At 43.5% G+C, this 22326-nt stretch overlaps 1 protein-coding gene across 3 annotated transcripts in view; it reads right to left on the bottom strand.

The window, feature by feature from the left end:
- The window catches only part of LOC135574657 (eyes absent homolog 4-like), a 166862-nt gene that overhangs the window by 23156 nt on the left and 121380 nt on the right, over window positions 1-22326 (bottom strand). For 2 of the 3 annotated variants that reach the window (XM_065026132.1, XM_065026134.1), the window contains 3 exons: window positions 7254-7337; window positions 4813-4890; window positions 4171-4237 (listed from right to left, as the gene is read on the bottom strand). In XM_065026132.1, coding sequence (XP_064882204.1) covers window positions 4171-4237; window positions 4813-4890; window positions 7254-7337 — 229 coding nt within the window. The remainder of the gene's footprint in view (window positions 1-4170; window positions 4238-4812; window positions 4891-7253; window positions 7338-22326) is intronic. The other variant, XM_065026133.1, reaches the window with a different exon arrangement.

Below are 22326 nucleotides of genomic sequence, written 5' to 3'. Positions count from 1 at the left end.
TGATAGTGTATAGTATAGTTATATAGTGATATAGTTATATAGTGATATAGTATAGTATAGTAATATAGCCATAGTGTATAGTATAGTAATATAGTGATAGTTTATAGTATAGTAATATAGTAATATAGTCATAGTGTATAATATAGTAATATAGTGATAGTGTATAGTATAGTATAGTGATATAGTGATAGTGTATAGTATAGTAATATAGTGATATAGTGATAGTGTATAGTATAGTAATATAGTTATAGTGTATAGTATAGTTATATAGTTATATAGTGATAGTGTATAGTATAGTTATATAGTGATATAGTGATAGTGTATAGTATAGTAATATAGTGATAGTGTATAGTATAGTTATATAGTTATATAGTCATAGTGTATAGTATAGTAATATAGTGATAGTGTATAGTATAGTTATATAGTTATATAGTGATAGTGTATAGTATAGTTATATAGTGATATAGTGATAGTGTATAGTATAGTAATATAGTTATATAGTCATAGTGTATAGTATAGTTATATAGTTATATAGTGATAGTGTATAGTATAGTTATATAGTGATATAGTGATAGTGTATAGTATAGTTATATAGTTATATAGTGATAGTGTATAGTATAGTAATATAGTGATATAGTGATAGTGTATAGTATAGTAATATAGTCATAGTGTATAGTATAGTTATATAGTTATATAGTGATAGTGTATAGTAATATAGTAATATAGTGATAGTGTATAGTATAGTAATATAGTGATAGTGTATAGTATAGTTATATAGTGATAGTGTATAGTATAGTTATATAGTGATAGTGTATAGTATAGTTATATAGTGATAGTGTATAGTATAGTAATATAGTGATAGTGTATAGTATAGTTATATAGTGATAGTGTATAGTATAGTAATATAGTGATAGTGTATAGTATAGTTATATAGTGATAGTGTATAGTATAGTTATATAGTGATAGTGTATAGTATAGTAATATAGTGATAGTGTATAGTATAGTAATATAGTTATATAATATAGTGATAGTGTATAGTATAGTTATATAGTTATATAGTGATAGTGTATAGTATAGTGATATAGTGATAGTGTATAGTATAGTATAGTAATATAGTGATAGTGTATAGTATAGTAATATAGTAATATAGTGATAGTGTATAGTATAGTATAGTAATATAGTGATAGTGTATAGTATAGTATAGTTATATAGTGATAGTGTATAGTATAGTTATATAGTGATAGTGTATAGTATAGTAATATAGTGATAGTGTATAGTATAGTTATATAGTGATAGTGTATAGTATAGTAATATAGTGATAGTGTATAGTATAGTATAGTTATATAGTGATAGTGTATAGTATAGTTATATAGTGATAGTGTATAGTATAGTTATATAGTGATAGTGTATAGTATAGTTATATAGTGATAGTGTATAGTATAGTTATATAGTGATAGTGTATAGTATAGTTATATAGTGATAGTGTATAGTATAGTTATATAGTGATAGTGTATAGTATAGTAATATAGTGATAGTGTATAGTATAGTATAGTAATATAGTGATAGTGTATAGTATAGTTATATAGTGATAGTGTATAGTATAGTAATATAGTGATAGTGTATAGTATAGTAATATAGTGATAGTGTATAGTATAGTATAGTAATATAGTGATAGTGTATAGTATAGTAATATAGTGATAGTGTATAGTATAGTAATATAGTGATAGTGTATAGTATAGTATAGTAATATAGTCATAGTGTATAGTATAGTAATATAGTCATAGTGTATAGTATAGTAATATAATATAGTCATAGTGTATAGTATAGTATAGTTATATAGTGATAGTGTATAGTATAGTAATATAGTAATATAATGTAGTAATAGTGTATAGTATAGTTAAATAGTAATATAATATAGTCATAGTGTATAGTATAGTATAGTAATATAGTAATAGTGTATAGTATAGTTATATAGTAATAGTGTATAGTATAGTATAGTTATATAGTGATAGTGTATAGTATAGTTATATAGTAATATAATGTAGTAATAGTGTATAGTATAGTTATATAGTAATATAGTGATAGTGTATAGTATAGTATAGTAATATAGTGATAGTGTATAATATAGTAATATAGTGATAGTGTATAGTATAGTAATATAGTGATATAGTGATAGTGTATAGTATAGTAATATAGTGATATAGTGATAGTGTATAGTATAGTTAAATAGTGATAGTGTAAAGTATAGTTATATAGTAATATAATGTAGTAATAGTGTATAGTATAGTTATAAAGTAATATAATATAGTAATAGTGTATAGTATAGTTATATAGTAATATAATATAGTAATAGTGTATAGTATAGTATAGTTATAAAGTAATATATTATAGTAATATTATATAGTTCAGTAAGATAGTAATATAATAGAGTAATAGTGTATAGTATAGTTATATAGTAATATATTATAGTAATATTATATAGTTCAGTAAGATAGTAATATAATAGAGTAATATAATATAGTAATATAATATTGTAACGGTATATAGTATAGTTATATATTAATATAATATAGTAATAGTATATAGTATAGTGATATAGTAATATAATATAGTAATATAATATAGTATTATAATATAGTAATATAATATAGTAATATAATATAGTAATAGTATATAGTATAGTTATATAGTAATATAATATAGCAATAGTGTATTGTATAGTTATATAGTAATATAATATAGTAATAGTATATAGTAATAGTGTATAGTATAGTTATATAGTAATATAATATAGTAATAGTATATAATATAGTTATATAGTAATATAATATAGTAATATAAGATAGTAATAGTGTATAGTATAGTTATATAGTAATAGTATATAGTATAGTTATATAGTAATATAATAGAGTAATATAATATAGTAATAGTATATAGTAATATAATATAGTAATAGTATATAGTATAGTTATATAGTAATATAATATAGTAATATAATATAGTAATAGTATATAGTAATATAATATAGTAATAGTATATAGTATAGTGATATAGTAATATAATATAGTAACAGTGTATAGTATAGTGATATAGTAATATAATATAGTAATATAATATAGTAACAGTGTATAGTATAGTGATATAGTAATATAATATAGTAATATAATATAGTAATATTATATAGTATAGTGATATAGTAATATAATATAGTAATAGTGTATAGTATAGTGATATAGTAATATAATATAGTAATATAATATAGTAACAGTGTATAGTATAGTGATATAGTAATATAATATAGTAATATAATCTGGTAACAGTGTATAGTATAGTGATATAGTAATATAATATAGTAATATAATATAGTAACAGTGTATAGTATAGTGATATAGTAATATAATATAGTAATATAATATAGTAATAGTATATAGTATAGTGATATAGTAATATAATATAGTAATAGTATATAGTATAGTGATATAGTAATATAATATAGTAATATAATATAGTAATATAATATAGTAATATAATATAGTAATAGTATATAGTATAGTGATATAGTAATATAATATAGTAATATAATATAGTAATAGTATATAGTAATAGTATATAGTATACATTACAGGACTTACTTGGAGGGGTAGATTGGTGGGGAGTACTGGTGTGTAGTTATATAGTAATAGTATATAGTAATATAATATAGTAATAGTATATAGTATACATTACAGGACTTACTTGGAGGGGTAGATGGGTGGAGAGTACTGGTGTGTAGTTATATAATATAGTAATAGTATATAGTAATAGTATATAGTATACATTACAGGACTTACTTGGAGGGGTAGATTGGTGGGGAGTACTGGTGTGTAGTTATATAGTAATAGTATATAGTAATATAATATAGTAATAGTATATAGTAATAGTATATAGTAATAGTATATAGTATACATTACAGGACTTACTTGGAGGGGTAGATGGGTGGAGAGTACTGGTGTGTAGTTATATAATATAGTAATAGTATATAGTAATAGTATATAGTATACATTACAGGACTTACTTGGAGGGGTAGATGGGTGGAGAGTACTGGTGTGTAGTTATATAGTAATATAATATAGTAATAGTATATAGTAATAGTATATAGTAATAGTATATAGTATACATTACAGGACTTACTTGGAGGGGTAGATTGGTGGGGAGTACTGGTGTGCAGATGGAGGGCTGTATCCACTGCTGGTAATGACTGACAACAACAAACAACAACAAACAACAAATTCGGTAAACAACTGGTAAACAACTGGTAAACAACTGGTAAACAACCTGTAAACAACTGGTAAACAACTGGTAAACAACTGGTAAACAACCGGTAAACAACTGGTAAACAACTGGTAAACAACTGGTGAACAACTGGTAAACAACTGGTAAACAACTGGTAAACAACAACCAATACAGACACGGTGTCTGATCATCTTCCTGTTTTGTCACATGGTTCTAGTTCGTTGTCATAGAGACGGCACAGGTCAACGCTGACCCCTCTGTCTCTAAACCCTCTCTACATGGGGTTGTTCTATGTGTGTGTGTGTGTGTGTGTGTGTTTGTGTGGTGTGTGTTGTGTTTGTGTGCTGTGTGTTGTATTTGCATGCTGTGTGTGTGTTTGTGTGCTGTGTGTGTTTGCATGCTGTGTGTTTGCATGATGTGTGTTTGCGTGCTTTGTGAGTTGTGTTTGCATGCTGTGTGTTGTGTTTGTGTGCTGTGTGTGTGGTTGCATGCTGTGTGTGTGGTTGCATGCTGTGTGTGTTTGCATGATGTGTGTGTTACCTGATCCTGCGTAGCTGTCCAGTGTTGTGTCTCCTGTAGTCCTGGCTGTCTCACTGATGTTATTAGGTTCTGTTTTGACTGGAGAGGAGAGGAGAGGAGAGGAGAGGAGAGTTGAGAGAGAGAGAGAGAGAGAGAGAGAGAGAGAGAGAGAGAGAAAGAGAGAGAGAGAGAGAGAGAGAGAGAGAGAGAGAGAGGAGAGGAGAGGAGAGGAGAGGACAGAGGTGAGGAGAGAGAGAGAGAGAGAGAGAGGAGAGGAGAGAGAAAAGAGGAGAGAGAGAGAAGAGGAGAGAAAGGAGAGGAGAGAGAGGAGAGAGAGAGAAGAGGAGAGAGAGGAGAGAGGTGAGGAGAGAGAGAGAAGAGGAGAGAGAGGAGAGAGGTGAGGAGAGAGAGAGAGGAGAGGAGAGGAGGGGAGAAAGAAGAGGAGAGAGAGGAGAGAGAGGAGAGGAGAAAGGAGAAGAGAGGAGAGGAGAAAGGAGAAGAGAGGAGAGAGAGAAGAGGAGAAAGAGTGAGGAGAGAGAGGATAGAGAAGAGGAAAGGAGCGAGGAGAGGAAGGAGAGGAGAGAGGAGATGAGAGGAGAGGCGAAAAGAGAGAGAGAGAAAGAGATGGAGAGGAGAGAGAGAGAGGAGAGGAAAGGGGAGAGGAGAGAGAGGAGAGAAGAAAGGAAAGAGAGAAAGAAGAGAGGAGAGAGAGAGGATAGAAGAGAGGAAGGGAAGAGAGGAGAGAGAGGAGAGAGAGGAGAGGAGAAAGGAGAAAGGAAGGAGAGGAGGAGAGAGGGAGGGAGGGAGGAGAGGCGATAGGGAGGACAGGAGAAGAGAGGAAGGATAGGGAGAGGGAAGATAGGAGATAAGGAAGAGGGTTGGAGAGGAGAAGGAGAGACTAGATATGAGGTCATGTTCAGAATAATTCAAACAGCACAGCACACATCTACTGTGGAAGTTCTCTAGACTGGGGTATTGTAGCTAGCTACCGTGGAAGTTCTCTAGACTGGGGTGTTGTAGCTAGCTACCGTGGAAGTTCTCTAGACTGGGGTATTGTAGCTAGCTACCGTGGAAGATCGGTAGACTGGGGTATTGTAGCTAGCTACCGTGGAAGATCGCTAGACTGGGGTATTGTAGCTAGCTACCGTGGAAGATCGGTAGACTGGGGTATTGTAGCTAGCTACCGTGGAAGATCGCTAGACTGGGGTATTGTAGCTAGCTACCGTGAAAGTTCTCTAGACTGGGGTATTGTAGCTAGCTACCGTGGAAGATCGCTAGACTGGGGTATTGTAGCTAGCTACCGTGGAAGATCGCTAGACTGGGGTATTGTAGCTAGCTACCGTGGAAGTTCTCTAGACTGGGGTATTGTAGCTAGCTATCATGGACAATCTCTAGACTGGGGTATTGTAGCTAGCTACCGTGGAAGATGTCTAGACTGGGGTATTGTAGCTAGCTACCGTGGAAGATGTCTAGACTGGGGTATTGTAGCTAGCTACCGTGGAAGATCGCTAGACTGGGGTATTGTAGCTAGCTACCGTGGAAGATGTCTAGACTGGGGTATTGTAGCTAGCTACCGTGGAAGATCGCTAGACTGGGGTGTTGTAGCTACCGTGGAAGATTGCTAGACTGGGGTATTGTAGCTAGCTACCGTGGAAGTTCTCTAGACTGGGGTGTTGTAGCTAGCTGCCGTGGAAGATACTGGGGTATTGTAGCTAGCTACCGTGGAAGCCTGTATTAGAATTCCACATGCCTTTTCTCTCTCAAACACACATCTAGGCCATGTTCAGTTGCCAAACGTTGCAGATAGAAATGCCATGAACAGAGCCAACATGATTCCTTGGTTTTCACGTCGTAGAGGCATGTTTGTTCTATTTTCTATATTTCTATCTGAACATTCCAAAATGTTATGTGCTTCTGAAGATGCCTCTATACTCACCCCCCCCCCCCCCCACTCCACCCCACACAACCCCATTTCACACACCCCCATCCCACACACCCCCACTTCACACAACCACACTTCACACAACCCACACCCCACACACCCCCACCCCACACAACCCCACCCCACACAACCCAACCCACACACCCCTACTTCACACCCCCCACCCCACACAACCCAACCCACTCATTCCCACCCCACACAACCCCACTTCACACACCCCACACAACCCCACCCCACACAACCCCACCCCACACAACCCCACACAACCTCACCACACCCCACCCCACTCCACACCTCCACTTCACACACCCCCACCCCACACAACCCAACCCACACACCCCTACTTCACACACCCCCACCCCACACAACCCAACACACTCACCCCCACTTCACACCCCCACCCCACACACCCCCACTTCACACAACCCCACCCCACCCCAACCCACACACATTTAAAACACACATCACGCCACACCACTCCAGAGCAGTCCGCTCAGACACACACATGCTCAGTCAATACCATAGTCCTTTCCACTGTGGCCAGGTGGCGGGCTACTGCAGCCCAGCAGCCAATCAGCCGTGTTTAGAATAGTCATGGTCTCTCCTGAATGGGTGGAGGATCAGAGAGGGGGCGGGGTTACAACTCACAGACAACCAATCTGCTCTCTTACCTCAACAAGCCAAACCACTGCTGTTGTTCATTTGGGTTCAGAATGGTTCATTTGGGTTCCGAATGATTCATGAAGGTTCAGAATGGTTCATTTGGGTTCCAAATGGTTCATGAAGGTTCAGAATGGTTCATTTGGGTTCCGAATGATTCACGAAGGTCCAGAATGGTTAATTTGGGTTCAGAATGATTCGTGAAGGTTCAGAATGGTTCATTTGGGTTCCGAATGGTTCGTGAAGGTTCAGAATGGTTCATGAAGGATCAGAATAGTTCATGAAGGATCCGAATGGTTCATGAAGGTTCCGAATGGTTCATGAAGGTTCATAATGGTTCATGAAGGTTCAGAATGGTTTACAAAATGTCACTCGGTATCCAAAGTAATTATTTTCAGTCACAACTGGACTATCCAGAAGATTGTTACCTGTAGTAAACACAGTTGCTGCCAAATATATTGACACCCTTGCGGTTTTCTTAAATAGTTCCCTATTTCTTCTAAAATAAGTTTAAATTTAAGAAAATATTTTAGTCACACACCTTGTTATTGGATTTTCATACATTGCAGAACCAATGCATTTTTTTGGCAACTTTAAAAGTTTATCATTTTAATTTAGAACATAAAGACAAATGGAATGGGCAACGTTATTGGCACCCCAGAGCTAGTACTTAGGTACAGAGTCCTTGGCCAAGATAACTGCAGACAAACCCTTCTTGTCGTCCTTAATGAGCTTCACCTTTCTACTGGCAATGTGGCAGCAAACTGCTCCAAGTCCTGAATGTTTGAGAGGTGTCCTCCACCAACTGTGATGTTTTCAGATCTGTCCATAAGTTATGGATGTGATTCAGATCTGTCCATAAGTTATGGATGTGATTCAGATCCTGGCCATAAGTTATGGATGTGATTCAGATCTGTCCATAAGTTATGGATGTGATTCAGATCCTGGCCATAAGTTATGGATGTGATTCAGATCCTGGCCATAAGTTATGGATGTGATTCAGATCTGGCCATAAGTTATGGATGTGATTCAGATCCTGGCCATAAGTTATGGATGTGATTCAGATCTGGCCATAAGTTATGGATGTGATTCAGATCTGGCCATAAGTTATGGATGTGATTCAGATCTGGTCATAAGTTATGGATGTGATTCAGATCTGGACTCTTTGCCGTTGTCAATGTGGGCCATGCAGTTGGATTGTAACAGTGAGTAGGCGAACAGCAAATCTTGACTTTTACTTGCAGGACAAAATAAGACTCGCGTACCGATATATTTACAAAATAAGACTCGCGTACCGATATATTTACAACATAAGACTCGCGTACCGATATATTTACAACATAAGACTCGCGTACCGATATATTTACAAAATAAGACTCGCGTACTGATATATTTACAAAATAAGACAAACTGAAAGAAAACATGCAGCGCTCTAGTAAAGAAACATCGAGGCCTGTAACCCAGTTAGCATGTCGACCCGTTACCTGTCCTGTCCTACAAACAAGGTGTGTTTAAATACCAACACTCATTATGTAACAGCCAATGAGAATCCGTTTCCAATCAGACTATTCAACAGCATGAATTTCAATACACACATTGTCAGATGATAAACAACCGTTCTAATGTTTATCATGAATACACTTCAGGATATATTCTCTCTCTCTCTCTCTCTCTCTCGTTCTCTCTCTCTCTCTCTCTCTCTCTCTCTCTCTCTCTCTCTCTCTCTCTCTCTCTCTCTCTCTCTCTCTCTCTGTCTCTCTCTCTCTCTCTCTCTCTCTCTCTCTCTCTCTCTCTCTCTCTCTCGTTCTCTCTCTCTCTCTTCAGTTTCTCCTTATCTTCCTTCTCTCTCATTCTGCACTTTTGTAAATTCTTTCAAATGTGTCAAGAAATTATCTTTTTGTTTTCAAATGATTTGGTTGGGTACAATTGTGTTGCTGTCCTGGGGCTCTGTGGGGTCTCTCTCTTTCTGTCTCTCTCTCTCTCTCTCTCTCTCTCTCTCTCTCTGTCTATCTCTCTTTATTCAGTTCAGTTTCAATTTAAGGGCTTTATTGGCATGGGAAACAGATGTGTGAAATAGATAACAAAAGTGAGAAAAAAAACTATCAAAATGAACAATAAACATTACACTTGCTTTCCCTTCCTCTATGTCTCTCCTCCTCTCCCCCCTCGAAAATCCTCCGGATATTTTCATTGGTGGGCGATGTGGTACTAGCCTATCCCGGGATAGGTTACTACCACATCGACTACCAATGAAAGAGCCCCATTTAGCCCGTCAATTCTCTGAAAAGGAAAAATAAGCGAGAAAAAACCCGCCTTCTTCTTCAAATCACAGAGGGGAAAAAAACAAAACAAAGGTCATGGTTTTTCACATTTCTGAAGATTCACCTGAACATTTCAATTGTTAAACGTGACCACCTTGAAGAGGTCATTTCTGATCGTTATATGACAAGACAGAGTGACATTTTACAGGGAGCAACACAAAACAACAGGTTTCGGGGCCAAACTGAACTAAATGTTTCTCTTCTTTTACAGCAACAACCAACAGGACATCTAAGTGATCAATATATAAATGTGTCCAATAAAACCATAAATCATTTCTGCTTATTTATGAAAAGTTTTAGACTATAGAGGACATCTGGCCATTCCAGAACAGTCCAGCATCAGTCCAGCATCTCTTCACATCTGGCCACTCCAGAACAGTCCAGCATCTCTTCACATCTGGCCACTCCAGAACAGTTCAGCATCTCTTCACATCTGGCCACTTCAGAACAGTCCAGCATCTCTTCACATCTGGCCACTCCAGAACAGTCCAGCATCTCTTCACATCTGGCCACTTCAGAACAGTCCAGCATCTCTTCACATCTGGCCACGCCAGAAAAGTCCAGCATCTCTTCACAGCTGGCCACTCCAGAACAGTCCAGCATCTCTTCACATCTGGCCACTCCAGAACAGTCAAGCATCTCTTCACATCTGGCCACTCCAGAACAGTCCAGCATCTCTTCACATCTGGCCACTCCAGAACAGTCCAGCATCTCTTCACATCTGGCCACTCCAGAACAGTCAAGCATCTCTTCACATCTGGCCACTCCAGAACAGTCCAGCATCTCTTCACATCTGGCCACTCCAGAACAGTCCAGTATCTCTTCACATCTGGCCACTCCAGAACAGTCCAGCATCTCTTCACATCTGGCCACTCCAGAACAGTCAAGCATCTCTTCACATCTGGCCACTCCAGAACAGTCCAGCATCTCTTCACATCTGGCCACTCCAGAACAGTCCAGCATCTCTTCACATCTGGCCACTTCAGAACAGTCCAGCATCTCTTCACATCTGGCCACTCCAGAACAGTCCAGCATCTCTTCACATCTGGCCACTTCAGAACAGTCCAGCATCTCTTCACATCTGGCCACGCCAGAAAAGTCCAGCATCTCTTCACAGCTGGCCACTCCAGAACAGTCCAGCATCTCTTCACATCTGGCCACTCCAGAACAGTCAAGCATCTCTTCACATCTGGCCACTCCAGAACAGTCCAGCATCTCTTCACATCTGGCCACTCCAGAACAGTCCAGTATCTCTGCACATCTGGCCACTCCAGAACAGTCCAGCATCTCTTCACATTTGGCCACTCCAGAACAGTCCAGCATCTCTTCACATCTGGCCACTCCAGAACAGTCCAGTATCTCTTCACATCTGGCCACTCCAGAACAGTCCAGCATCTCTTCACATCTGGCCACACCAGAACAGTCCAGCATCTCTTCTCATCTGGCCACTCCAGAACAGTCCAGTATCTCTTCACATCTGGCCACTCCAGAACAGTCCAGTATCTCTTCACATCTGGCCACTCCAGAACAGTCCAGCATCTCTTCACATCTGGCCATTCTAGAACAGTCCAGCATCAGTCCAGCATCTCTTTTAATCTGGCCACACCAGAACAGTCCAGCATCTCTTCACAGCTGGCCACTTCAGAACAGTCCAGTATCTCTTCACATCTGGCCACTCCAGAACAGTCCAGCATCTCTTCACAGCTGGCCACTCCAGAACAGTCCAGCATCAGCCCAGCATCTCTTCACATCTGGCCACACCAGAACAGTCCAGCATCTCTTCACAGCTGGCCACTCCAGAACTGTCCAGTATCCCTTCACCGCTGGCAACTTCCGAACAGTCCAGCATCTCTTCACAGCTGGCCACTTCAGAACAGTCCAGCATCTCTTCACAGCTGGCCACTTCAGAACAGTCCAGTATCTCTTCACAGCTGGCCACTTCAGAACAGTCCAGCATCTCTTCACAGCTGGCCACTTCAGAACAGTCCAGCATCTCTGCACATATGGCCATTTCAGAACAGTCCAGCATCAGTCCAGTATCTCTTCACATCTGGCCACTTCAGAACAGTCCAGCATCAGTCCAGTATCTCTTCACATCTGGCCACTTCAGAACAGTCCAGCATCAGTCCAGTATCTCTTCACAGCTAGCCACTTCAGAACAGTCCAGCATCCGTCCAGTATCTCTTCACAGCTGGCCACTTCAGAACAGTCCAGTATCTCTTCACATCTGGCCACTTCAGAACAGTCCAGTATCTCTTCACATCTGGCCACTTCAGAACAGTCCAGCATCAGTCCAGCATCTCTTCACAGCTAGCCACTTCAGAACAGTCCAGCATCAGTCCAGTATCTCTTCACAGGTAGCCACTTCAGAACAGTCCAGCATCAGTCCAGTATCTCTTCACAGCTGGCCACTTCAGAACAGTCCAGCATCTCTTCACAGCTGGCCACTCCAGAACAGTCCAGCATCAGTCCAGCATCTCTTCACATCTAGCCACACCAGAACAGTCCAGCATCTCTTCACAGCTGGCCACTTCAGAACAGTCCAGCATCAGTCCAGTATCTTTTCACAGCTGGCCACTTCAGAACAGTCCAGTATCTCTTCACATCTGGCCACTTCAGAACAGTCCAGCATCAGTCCAGTGTCTCTTCACAGCTGGCCACTTCAGAACAGTCCAGCATCAGTCCATTTACATTTACATTTAAGTCATTTAGCAGACGCTCTTATCCAGAGCGACTTACAAATTGGACCAGTATCTCTTCACAGCTGGCCACTTCAGAACAGTCCAGTATCTCTTCACATCTGGCCACTTCAGAACAGTCCAGTATCTCTTCACATTTGGCCACTTCAGAACAGTCCAGAATCAGTCCAGCATCTCTTCACAGCTAGCCACTTCAGAACAGTCCAGCATCAGTCCAGTATCTCTTCGCAGCTAGCCACTTCAGAACAGTCCAGCATCAGTCCAGTATCTCTTCACAGCTGGCCACTTCAGAACAGTCCAGTATCTCTTCACAGCTGGCCACTTCAGAACAGTCCAGTATCTCTTCACATCTGGCCACTCCAGAACAGTCCAGCATCTCTTCACATCTGGCCACTCCAGAACAGTCCAGTATCTCTTCACATCTGGCCACTCCAGAACAGTCCAGCATCTCTTCACATCTGGCCACACCAGAACAGTCCAGCATCTCTTCTCATCTGGCCACTCCAGAACAGTCCAGTATCTCTTCACATCTGGCCACTCCAGAACAGTCCAGTATCTCTTCACATCTGGCCACTCCAGAACAGTCCAGCATCTCTTCACATCTGGCCATTCCAGAACAGTCCAGCATCAGTCCAGCATCTCTTTTAATCTGGCCACACCAGAACAGTCCAGCATCTCTTCACAGCTGGCCACTTCAGAACAGTCCAGTATCTCTTCACATCTGGCCACTCCAGAACAGTCCAGCATCTCTTCACAGCTGCCCACTCCAGAACAGTCCAGCATCAGCCCAGCATCTCTCCACATCTGGCCACACCAGAACAGTCCAGCATCTCTTCACAGCTGGCCACTCCAGAACTGTCCAGTATCTCTTCACCGCTGGCAACTTCCGAACAGTCCAGCATCTCTTCACAGCTGGCCACTTCAGAACAGTCCAGCATCTCTTCACAGCTGGCCACTTCAGAACAGTCCAGTATCTCTTCACAGCTGGCCACTTCAGAACAGTCCAGCATCTCTTCACAGCTGGCCACTTCAGAACAGTCCAGCATCTCTTCACATATGGCCACTTCAGAACAGTCCAGCATCAGTCCAGTATCTCTTCACATCTGGCCACTTCAGAACAGTCCAGCATCAGTCCAGTATCTCTTCACATCTGGCCACTTCAGAACAGTCCAGCATCAGTCCAGTATCTCTTCACAGCTAGCCACTTCAGAACAGTCCAGCATCCGTCCAGTATCTCTTCACAGCTGGCCACTTCAGAACAGTCCAGTATCTCTTCACATCTGGCCACTTCAGAACAGTCCAGTATCTCTTCACATCTGGCCACTTCAGAACAGTCCAGCATCAGTCCAGCATCTCTTCACAGCTAGCCACTTCAGAACAGTCCAGCATCAGTCCAGTAACTCTTCACAGCTAGCCACTTCAGAACAGTCCAGCATCAGTCCAGTATCTCTTCACATCTGGCCACTTCAGAACAGTCCAGCATCAGTCCAGTATCTCTTCACAGCTAGCCACTTCAGAACAGTCCAGCATCCGTCCAGTATCTCTTCACAGCTGGCCACTTCAGAACAGTCCAGTATCTCTTCACATCTGGCCACTTCAGAACAGTCCAGTATCTCTTCACATCTGGCCACTTCAGAACAGTCCAGCATCAGTCCAGCATCTCTTCACAGCTAGCCACTTCAGAACAGTCCAGCATCAGTCCAGTAACTCTTCACAGCTAGCCACTTCAGAACAGTCCAGCATCAGTCCAGTATCTCTTCACAGCTGGCCACTTCAGAACAGTCCAGCATCTCTTCACAGCTGGCCACTCCAGAACAGTCCAGCATCAGTCCAGCATCTCTTCACATCTAGCCACACCAGAACAGTCCAGCATCTCTTCACAGCTGGCCACTTCAGAACAGTCCAGCATCAGTCCAGTATCTTTTCACAGCTGGCCACTTCAGAACAGTCCAGTATCTCTTCACATCTGGCCACTTCAGAACAGTCCAGCATCAGTCCAGTGTCTCTTCACAGCTGGCCACTTCAGAACAGTCCAGCATCAGTCCAGTATCTCTTCACAGCTGGCCACTTCAGAACAGTCCAGTATCTCTTCACATCTGGCCACTTCAGAACAGTCCAGTATCTCTTCACATCTGGCCACTTCAGAACAGTCCAGAATCAGTCCAGCATCTCTTCACAGCTAGCCACTTCAGAACAGTCCAGCATCAGTCCAGTATCTCTTCGCAGCTAGCCACTTCAGAACAGTCCAGCATCAGTCCAGTATCTCTTCACAGCTGGCCACTTCAGAACAGTCCAGTATCTCTTCACAGCTGGCCACTTCAGAACAGTCCAGTATCTCTTCACATCTGGCCACTCCAGAACAGTCCAGCATCTCTTCACATCTAGCCACTCCAGAACAGTCCAGTATCTCTTCACATCTGGCCACTCCAGAACAGTCCAGTATCTCTTCACAGCTGGCCACTCCAGAACAGTCCAGTATCTCTTCACATCTGGCCACTCCAGAACAGTCCAGCATCAGTCCAGTATCTCTTCACATCTGGCCACTCCAGAACAGCCCAGCATCTCTTCACAGCTGGCCACTTCAGAACAGTCCAGCATCAGTCCAGTATCTCTTCACATCTGGCCACTCCAGAACAGTCCAGCATCTCTTCACAGCTGGCCACTTCAGAACAGTCCAGCATCAGTCCAGTATCTCTTCACTGCTGGCCACTTCAGAACAGTCCAGCATCAGTCCAGTATCTCTTCACATCTGGCCACTTCAGAACAGTCCAGTATCTCTTCACATCTGGCCACTCCAGAACAGTCCAGCATCTCTTCACATCTGGCCATCCCAGAACAGTCCAGCATCAGTCCAGCATCTCTTTTAATCTGGCCACACCAGAACAGTCCAGCATCTCTTCACAGCTGGCCACTTCAGAACAGTCCAGTATCTCTTCACATCTGGCCACTCCAGAACAGTCCAGCATCTCTTCACAGCTGGCCACTCCAGAACAGTCCAGCATCAGCCCAGCATCTCTTCACATCTGGCCACACCAGAACAGTCCAGCATCTCTTCACAGCTGGCCACTCCAGAACTGTCCAGTATCTCTTCACCGCTGGCAACTTCCGAACAGTCCAGCATCTCTTCACAGCTGGCCACTTCAGAACAGTCCAGCATCTCTTCACAGCTGGCCACTTCAGAACAGTCCAGTATCTCTTCACAGCTGGCCACTTCAGAACAGTCCAGCATCTTTTCACAGCTGGCCACTTCAGAACAGTCCAGCATCTCTTCACATATGGCCACTTCAGAACAGTCCAGCATCAGTCCAGTATCTCTTCACATCTGGCCACTTCAGAACAGTCCAGCATCAGTCCAGTATCTCTTCACATCTGGCCACTTCAGAACAGTCCAGCATCAGTCCAGTATCTCTTCACAGCTAGCCACTTCAGAACAGTCCAGCATCCGTCCAGTATCTCTTCACAGCTGGCCACTTCAGAACAGTCCAGTATCTCTTCACATCTGGCCACTTCAGAACAGTCCAGTATCTCTTCACATCTGGCCACTTCAGAACAGTCCAGCATCAGTCCAGCATCTCTTCACAGCTAGCCACTTCAGAACAGTCCAGCATCAGTCCAGTATCTCTTCACAGCTAGCCACTTCAGAACAGTCCAGCATCAGTCCAGTATCTCTTCACAGCTGGCCACTTCAGAACAGTCCAGCATCTCTTCACAGCTGGCCACTCCAGAACAGTCCAGCATCAGTCCAGCATCTCTTCACATCTAGCCACACCAGAACAGTCCAGCATCTCTTCACAGCTGGCCACTTCAGAACAGTCCAGCATCAGTCCAGTATCTTTTCACAGCTGGCCACTTCAGAACAGTCCAGTATCTCTTCACATCTGGCCACTTCAGAACAGTCCAGCATCAGTCCAGTGTCTCTTCACAGCTGGCCACTTCAGAACAGTCCAGCATCAGTCCAGTATCTCTTCACAGCTGGCCACTTCAGAACAGTCCAGTATCTCTTCACATCTGGCCACTTCAGAACAGTCCAGTATCTCTTCACATCTGGCCACTTCAGAACAGTCCAGCATCAGTCCAGCATCTCTTCACAGCTAGCCACTTCAAAACAGTCCAGCATCAGTCCAGTATCTCTTCGCAGCTAGCCACTTCAGAACAGTCCAGCATCAGTCCAGTATCTCTTCACAGCTGGCCACTTCAGAACAGTCCAGTATCTCTTCACAGCTGGCCACTTCAGAACAGTCCAGTATCTCTTCACATCTAGCCACTCCAGAACAGTCCAGTATCTCTTCACATCTGGCCACTCCAGAACAGTCCAGTATCTCTTCACAGCTGGCCACTCCAGAACAGTCCAGTATCTCTTCACATCTGGCCACTCCAGAACAGTCCAGCATCAGTCCAGTATCTCTTCACATCTGGCCACTCCAGAACAGTCCAGCATCTCTTCACAGCTGGCCACTTCAGAACAGTCCAGCATCAGTCCAGTATCTCTTCACATCTGGCCACTCCAGAACAGTCCAGCATCTCTTCACAGCTGGCCACTTCAGAACAGTCCAGCATCAGTCCAGTATCTCTTCACTGCTGGCCACTTCAGAACAGTCCAGCATCAGTCCAGTATCTCTTCACATCTGGCCACTTCAGAACAGTCCAGTATCTCTTCACATCTGGCCACTTCAGAACAGTCCAGCATCAGTCCAGTATCTCTTCACATCTGGCCACTTCAGAACAGTCCAGTATCTCTTCACATCTGGCCACTTCAGAACAGTCCAGGATCAATCCAGCATCTCTTCACAGGTAGCCACTTCAGTAGAGTCCAGCATCAGCCCAGCATCTCTTCACAGCTGGCCACTCCAGAACAGTCCAGCATCAGTCCAGTATCTCTTCACAGCTGGCCACTCCAGAACAGACCAGCATCTCTTCACAGCTGGCCACTTCAGAACAGTCCAGCATCAGTCCAGTATCTCTTCACATCTGGCCACTCCAGAACAGTCCAGCATCTCTTCACAGCTGGCCACTTCAGAACAGTCCAGCATCAGTCCAGTATCTCTTCACTGCTGGCCACTTCAGAACAGTCCAGCATCAGTCCAGTATCTCTTCACATCTGGCCACTTCAGAACAGTCCAGTATCTCTTCACATCTGGCCACTCCAGAACAGACCAGCATCTCTTCACATCTGGCCAGTTCAGAACAGTCCATTATCAGTCCAGTATCTCTTCACAGCTGGCCACTTCAGAACAGTCCAGCATCAGTCCAGTATCTCTTCACAGCTAGCCACTTCAGTAGAGTCCAGCATCAGTCCAGTATCCCTTCACAGCTGGCCACTTCAGAACAGTCCAGCATCAGTCCAGCATCTCTTCACAGCTGGCCACTTCAGAACAGTCCAGCATCAGTCCAGCATCTCTTCACAGCTGGCCACTTCAGGACAGTCCAGCATCTCTTCACAGCTGGCCACTTCAGGACAGTCCAGCATCTCTTCACAGCTGGCCACTTCAGAACATTCCAGCATCTCTTCACAGCTGGCCACTTCAGGACAGTCCAGCATCTCTTCACATCTGGCCACTTCAGAACAGTCCAGCATCTCTTCACAGCTGGCCACTTCAGAACATTCCAGCATCTCTTCACAGCTGGCCACTTCAGAACATTCCAGCATCTCTTCACAGCTGGCCACTTCAGAACAGTCCAGTATCTCTTCACAGCTGGCCACTTCAGAACATTCCAGCATCTCTTCTTCCTGGGTGCTTTTTCCACGTGTGTTTGGGGTTGTCCTCCAGAACCTTCAATAGAGACCCAGTTTTTGGGCAGTGGGTTGGAAATTGGACTCCAAAACAACTGATAATCTGCTGACTCCTTGAGTCAAGGCCTCCCAGTACCAGAGGTAGCAAAGCAACCCCACAGCATTGTCAAACTTCACATGTTTAATTGTAAAGGAGGGCTCTTTGCCCGTGCTGAAGACATCAGACCACTAACACAAGACTATTTTATTCACATTTTTCAGGGGGTACTGCAGCTATGATGCTATGTCGGTGAAACACAGCTCTCTGACATATTCAATAAGGAATCATGTCAACTCGATTCACGATGAATAAAGAATCATGTCAACTCGATTCATGTTGAATAAGGAATCATGTCAACTCGATTCATGTTGAATAAGGAATCATGTCAACTCGATTCATGTTCAATAAGGAATCACGTCAACTCGATTCATGTTGAATAAGGAATCATGTCAACTCGATTCATGTTGAATAAGGAATCATGTCAACTCGATTCACGATGAATAAAGAATCATGTCAAATCGATTCATGTTGAATAAGGAATCATGTCAACTCGATTCATGTTCAATAAGGAATCATGTCAACTAAATATTCCAAACATATTCTGGGACAGTTGTGGGATGCGATAGATCCAAATTAATATAACCACTAGCATAAAAAAACTGTTTTAAACAATGAGGCCGACGCAACAGATCAGAACCTTTGGCTTAAAATGTTGATAAACTATTTGGCCATTTCTGCACATTATAAACGCAGAAAAGCAGACACGGCAGTAGGCTATAAGCATGAATGTTCCATTTGCGGGATATTACCATTCTCAGAACTGTGGTATCATTCCGGCCCTGGTGGTGTCATCCCTACTGGTATCATCCCTACTGGTATCATCCCTAATGGTATCATCCCTACTGGTATCATCCCGGCCCTTCTGGTATCATCCCTACTGGTATCATCCCTAATGGTATCATCCCTACTGGTATCATCCCTAATGGTATCATCCCTACTGGTATCATCCCTAATGGTATCATCCCTACTGGTATCATCCCAGCCCTTCTGGTATCATCCCTACTGGTATCATCCCTGTCCTACTGGTATCATCCCGGTCCTACTGGTATCATCTCTACTGGTATCATCCCAGCCCTTCTGGTATCATCCCTACTGGTATCATCCCTACTGGTATCATCCCTACGGATATCATCCCGTCCCTGCTGGTATCATCCCGGCCCTAGTGGTATCATCCCTACTGGTATCATCTCTACTGGTATCATCCTGGTCCTACTGGTGTCAGCCCTACTGGTATAATCCCTGCTGGTATCATCCCGGCCCTAGTGGTATCATCCCTACTGGTATCATTTCTACTGGTATCATCGCGGCCCTAAGTGGTATCATTTCTACTGTAATCATACCAACCCCACTGGTATCATCCCTACTGGTATCATTTCTACTGGTATCATCCCGGCCCTAGTGGTATCATTTCTACTGTTATCATACCAGCCCCACTGGTATCATCCCTACAGGTATCATTTCTACTGGTATCATCCTGGCCCCACTGGTATCATCCCTACTGGTATCATTTCTACTGGTATCATCCCGGCCCTAGTGGTATCATTTCTACTGTTATCATACCAGCCCCACTGGTATCATCCCTACTGGTATCATTTCTACTGGTATCATCCCGGCCCTAGTGGTATCATCCCTACTGGTATCATCTCTACTGGTATCATCCCGGCCCTACTGGTATCATCCCTACTGGTATCATCCCTACTGGTATCATCCTGGTCCTACTGGTGTCAGCCCTACTGGTATCATCCCGGCCCTACTGGTATCATCTCTACTGGTATCATCCCGGCCCAACTGGTGTCATCCCTACTGGTATCATCCCTACTGGTATCATCCCGGCCCTACTGGTATCATCCCGGCCCTAGTGGTATCATCCCTACTGGTATCATCCCTACTGGTATCATCCCTACTGGTATCATTTCTACTGGTATCATCCCGGCCCTAGTGGTATCATTTCTACTGTTATCATACCAGCCCCACTGGTATCATCCCTACTGGTATCATTTCTACTGGTATCATCCCGGCCCTAGTGGTATCATCCCTACTGGTATCATCTCTACTGGTATCATCCCGGCCCTACTGGTATCATCCCTACTGGTATCATCCTGGTCCTACTGGAGTCAGCCCTACTGGTATCATCCCGGCCCTACTGGTATCATCCCTACTGGTATCATCCCGGCCCTAGTGGTATCATCCCTACTGGTATCATCCCTACTGGTATCATCCCGGCCCTACTGGTATCATCCCGGCCCTAGTGGTATCATCCCTACTGGTATCATCCCTACTGGTATCATCCCGGCCCTACTGGTATCATCCCTAATGGTATCAACCCGGACCTAGTGGTATCATCCCTAATGGTATCATCCCAGCCCTTCTGGTATCATCCCTAATGGTATCATCCCGGCCCTACTGGTATCATCCCTAATGGTATCATCCCGGCCCTACTGGTATCATCCCTAATGGTATCATCCCGGCCCTACTGGTATCATCCCTAATGGTATCATCCCTAATGGTATCATCCCTAAGGGTATCATCCCTAAGGGTATCATCCCGGGCCTAGTGGTATCATCCCTAAGGGTATCATCCCTAATGGTATCATCCCTAAGGGTATCATCCCTAAGGGTATCATCCCGGGCCTAGTGGTATCATCCCTAAGGGTATCATCCCGGGCCTAGTGGTATCATCCCTAAGGGTATCATCCAGGCCCTAATGGTATCATCCCTAAGGGTATCATCCAGGCCCTAATGGTATCATCCCTAAGGGTATCATCCCGGGCCTAGTGGTATCATCCCTAAGGGTATCATCCCGGGCCTAGTGGTATCATGGTCGTGGGTGTCGTGGTCGTGGTCATGGCTGTCATGGTCGTCATGGTCATGGTTGTCATGGTTGTGGTCATGGTCGTGGTCATGGCTGTCATGGTCGTGTTCGTGGTCATGGTCGTCATGGTCATGGTTGTCATGGTTGTGGTCATGGTCATGGCTGTCATGGTCGTTGGTCATGGTCGTCATGGTCGTGGTCATGACTGTCATGGTCGTGGGTATCATGGTCGTAGTCGTGGTCATGGCTGTCGTGGTCATGGGTATCATGGTCGTAGTCATGGTCATGGCTGTCATGGTCGTGATCATGGCTGTCATAGTCATGGGTATCATGGTCGTAGTCATGGTCATGGCTGTCATGGTCGTGGTCATGGCTGTCATAGTCATGGTCATGGCTGTCATAGTCGTGGGTATCATGGTCGTAGTCGTGGTCATGGCTGTCATGGTCGTGGTCATGGTCATCATGGTCGTGGGTATCATGGTCGTGGGTATCATGGTCGTAGTCGTGGTCATGGCTGTCATGGTCTTGGTCATGGTCGTCATGGTCATGGCTGTCATGGTCGTGGTCATGGCTGTCATGATCATGGCTGTCGTGGTCGTGGGTATCATGGTCATCATGGTCGTGGTCATGGCTGTCATGGTCGTGGGTATCATGGTCATCATGGTCGTGGTCATGGCTGTCATGGTCGTGGGTATCATGGTCGTAGTCATGGTCATGGCTGTCATGGTCGTGGGTGTCATAGTCGTCATGGTCGTGGTCATGGCTGTCATGGCCGTGGGTATCATGGTCGTAGTCATGGTGATGGCTGTCATGGTCGTGGGTGTCATGGTCGTCATGGTCATGGTCATGGCTGTCATGGCCGTGGGTATCATGGTCGTAGTCGTGGTCATGGCTGTCATGGTCGTGGGTGTCATGGTCGTCGTGGTCATGGTCATGGCTGTCATGGTCGTGGGTGTCATGGTCGTCGTGGTCATGGTCATGGCTGTCATGGTCGTGGCTGTCATGGTCGTCGTGGTCATGGTCATGGCTGTCATGGTCGTGGGTATCATGGTCGTAGTCGTGGTCATGGTCATGGCTGTCATGGTCGTGGGTGTCATGGTCGTCGTGGTCATGGTCATGGCTGTCATGGTCGTGGGTGTCATGGTCGTCGTGGTCATGGTCGTGGCTGTCATGGTCGTAGTCATGGTCATGGCTGTCATGGTCGTGGGTATCATGGTCGTAGTTGTGGTCATGGCTGTCATAGTCGTGGGTATCATGGTCGTAGTTGTGGT

Source organism: Oncorhynchus nerka, linkage group LG13 (genome assembly GCF_034236695.1).
Source record: "Oncorhynchus nerka isolate Pitt River linkage group LG13, Oner_Uvic_2.0, whole genome shotgun sequence".
NCBI classification, from domain to species: domain Eukaryota; kingdom Metazoa; phylum Chordata; class Actinopteri; order Salmoniformes; family Salmonidae; genus Oncorhynchus; species Oncorhynchus nerka.
The sequence above is the reverse complement of the archived record's forward strand: the minus strand, read 5'-3'. Positions and strand labels throughout refer to the sequence as shown.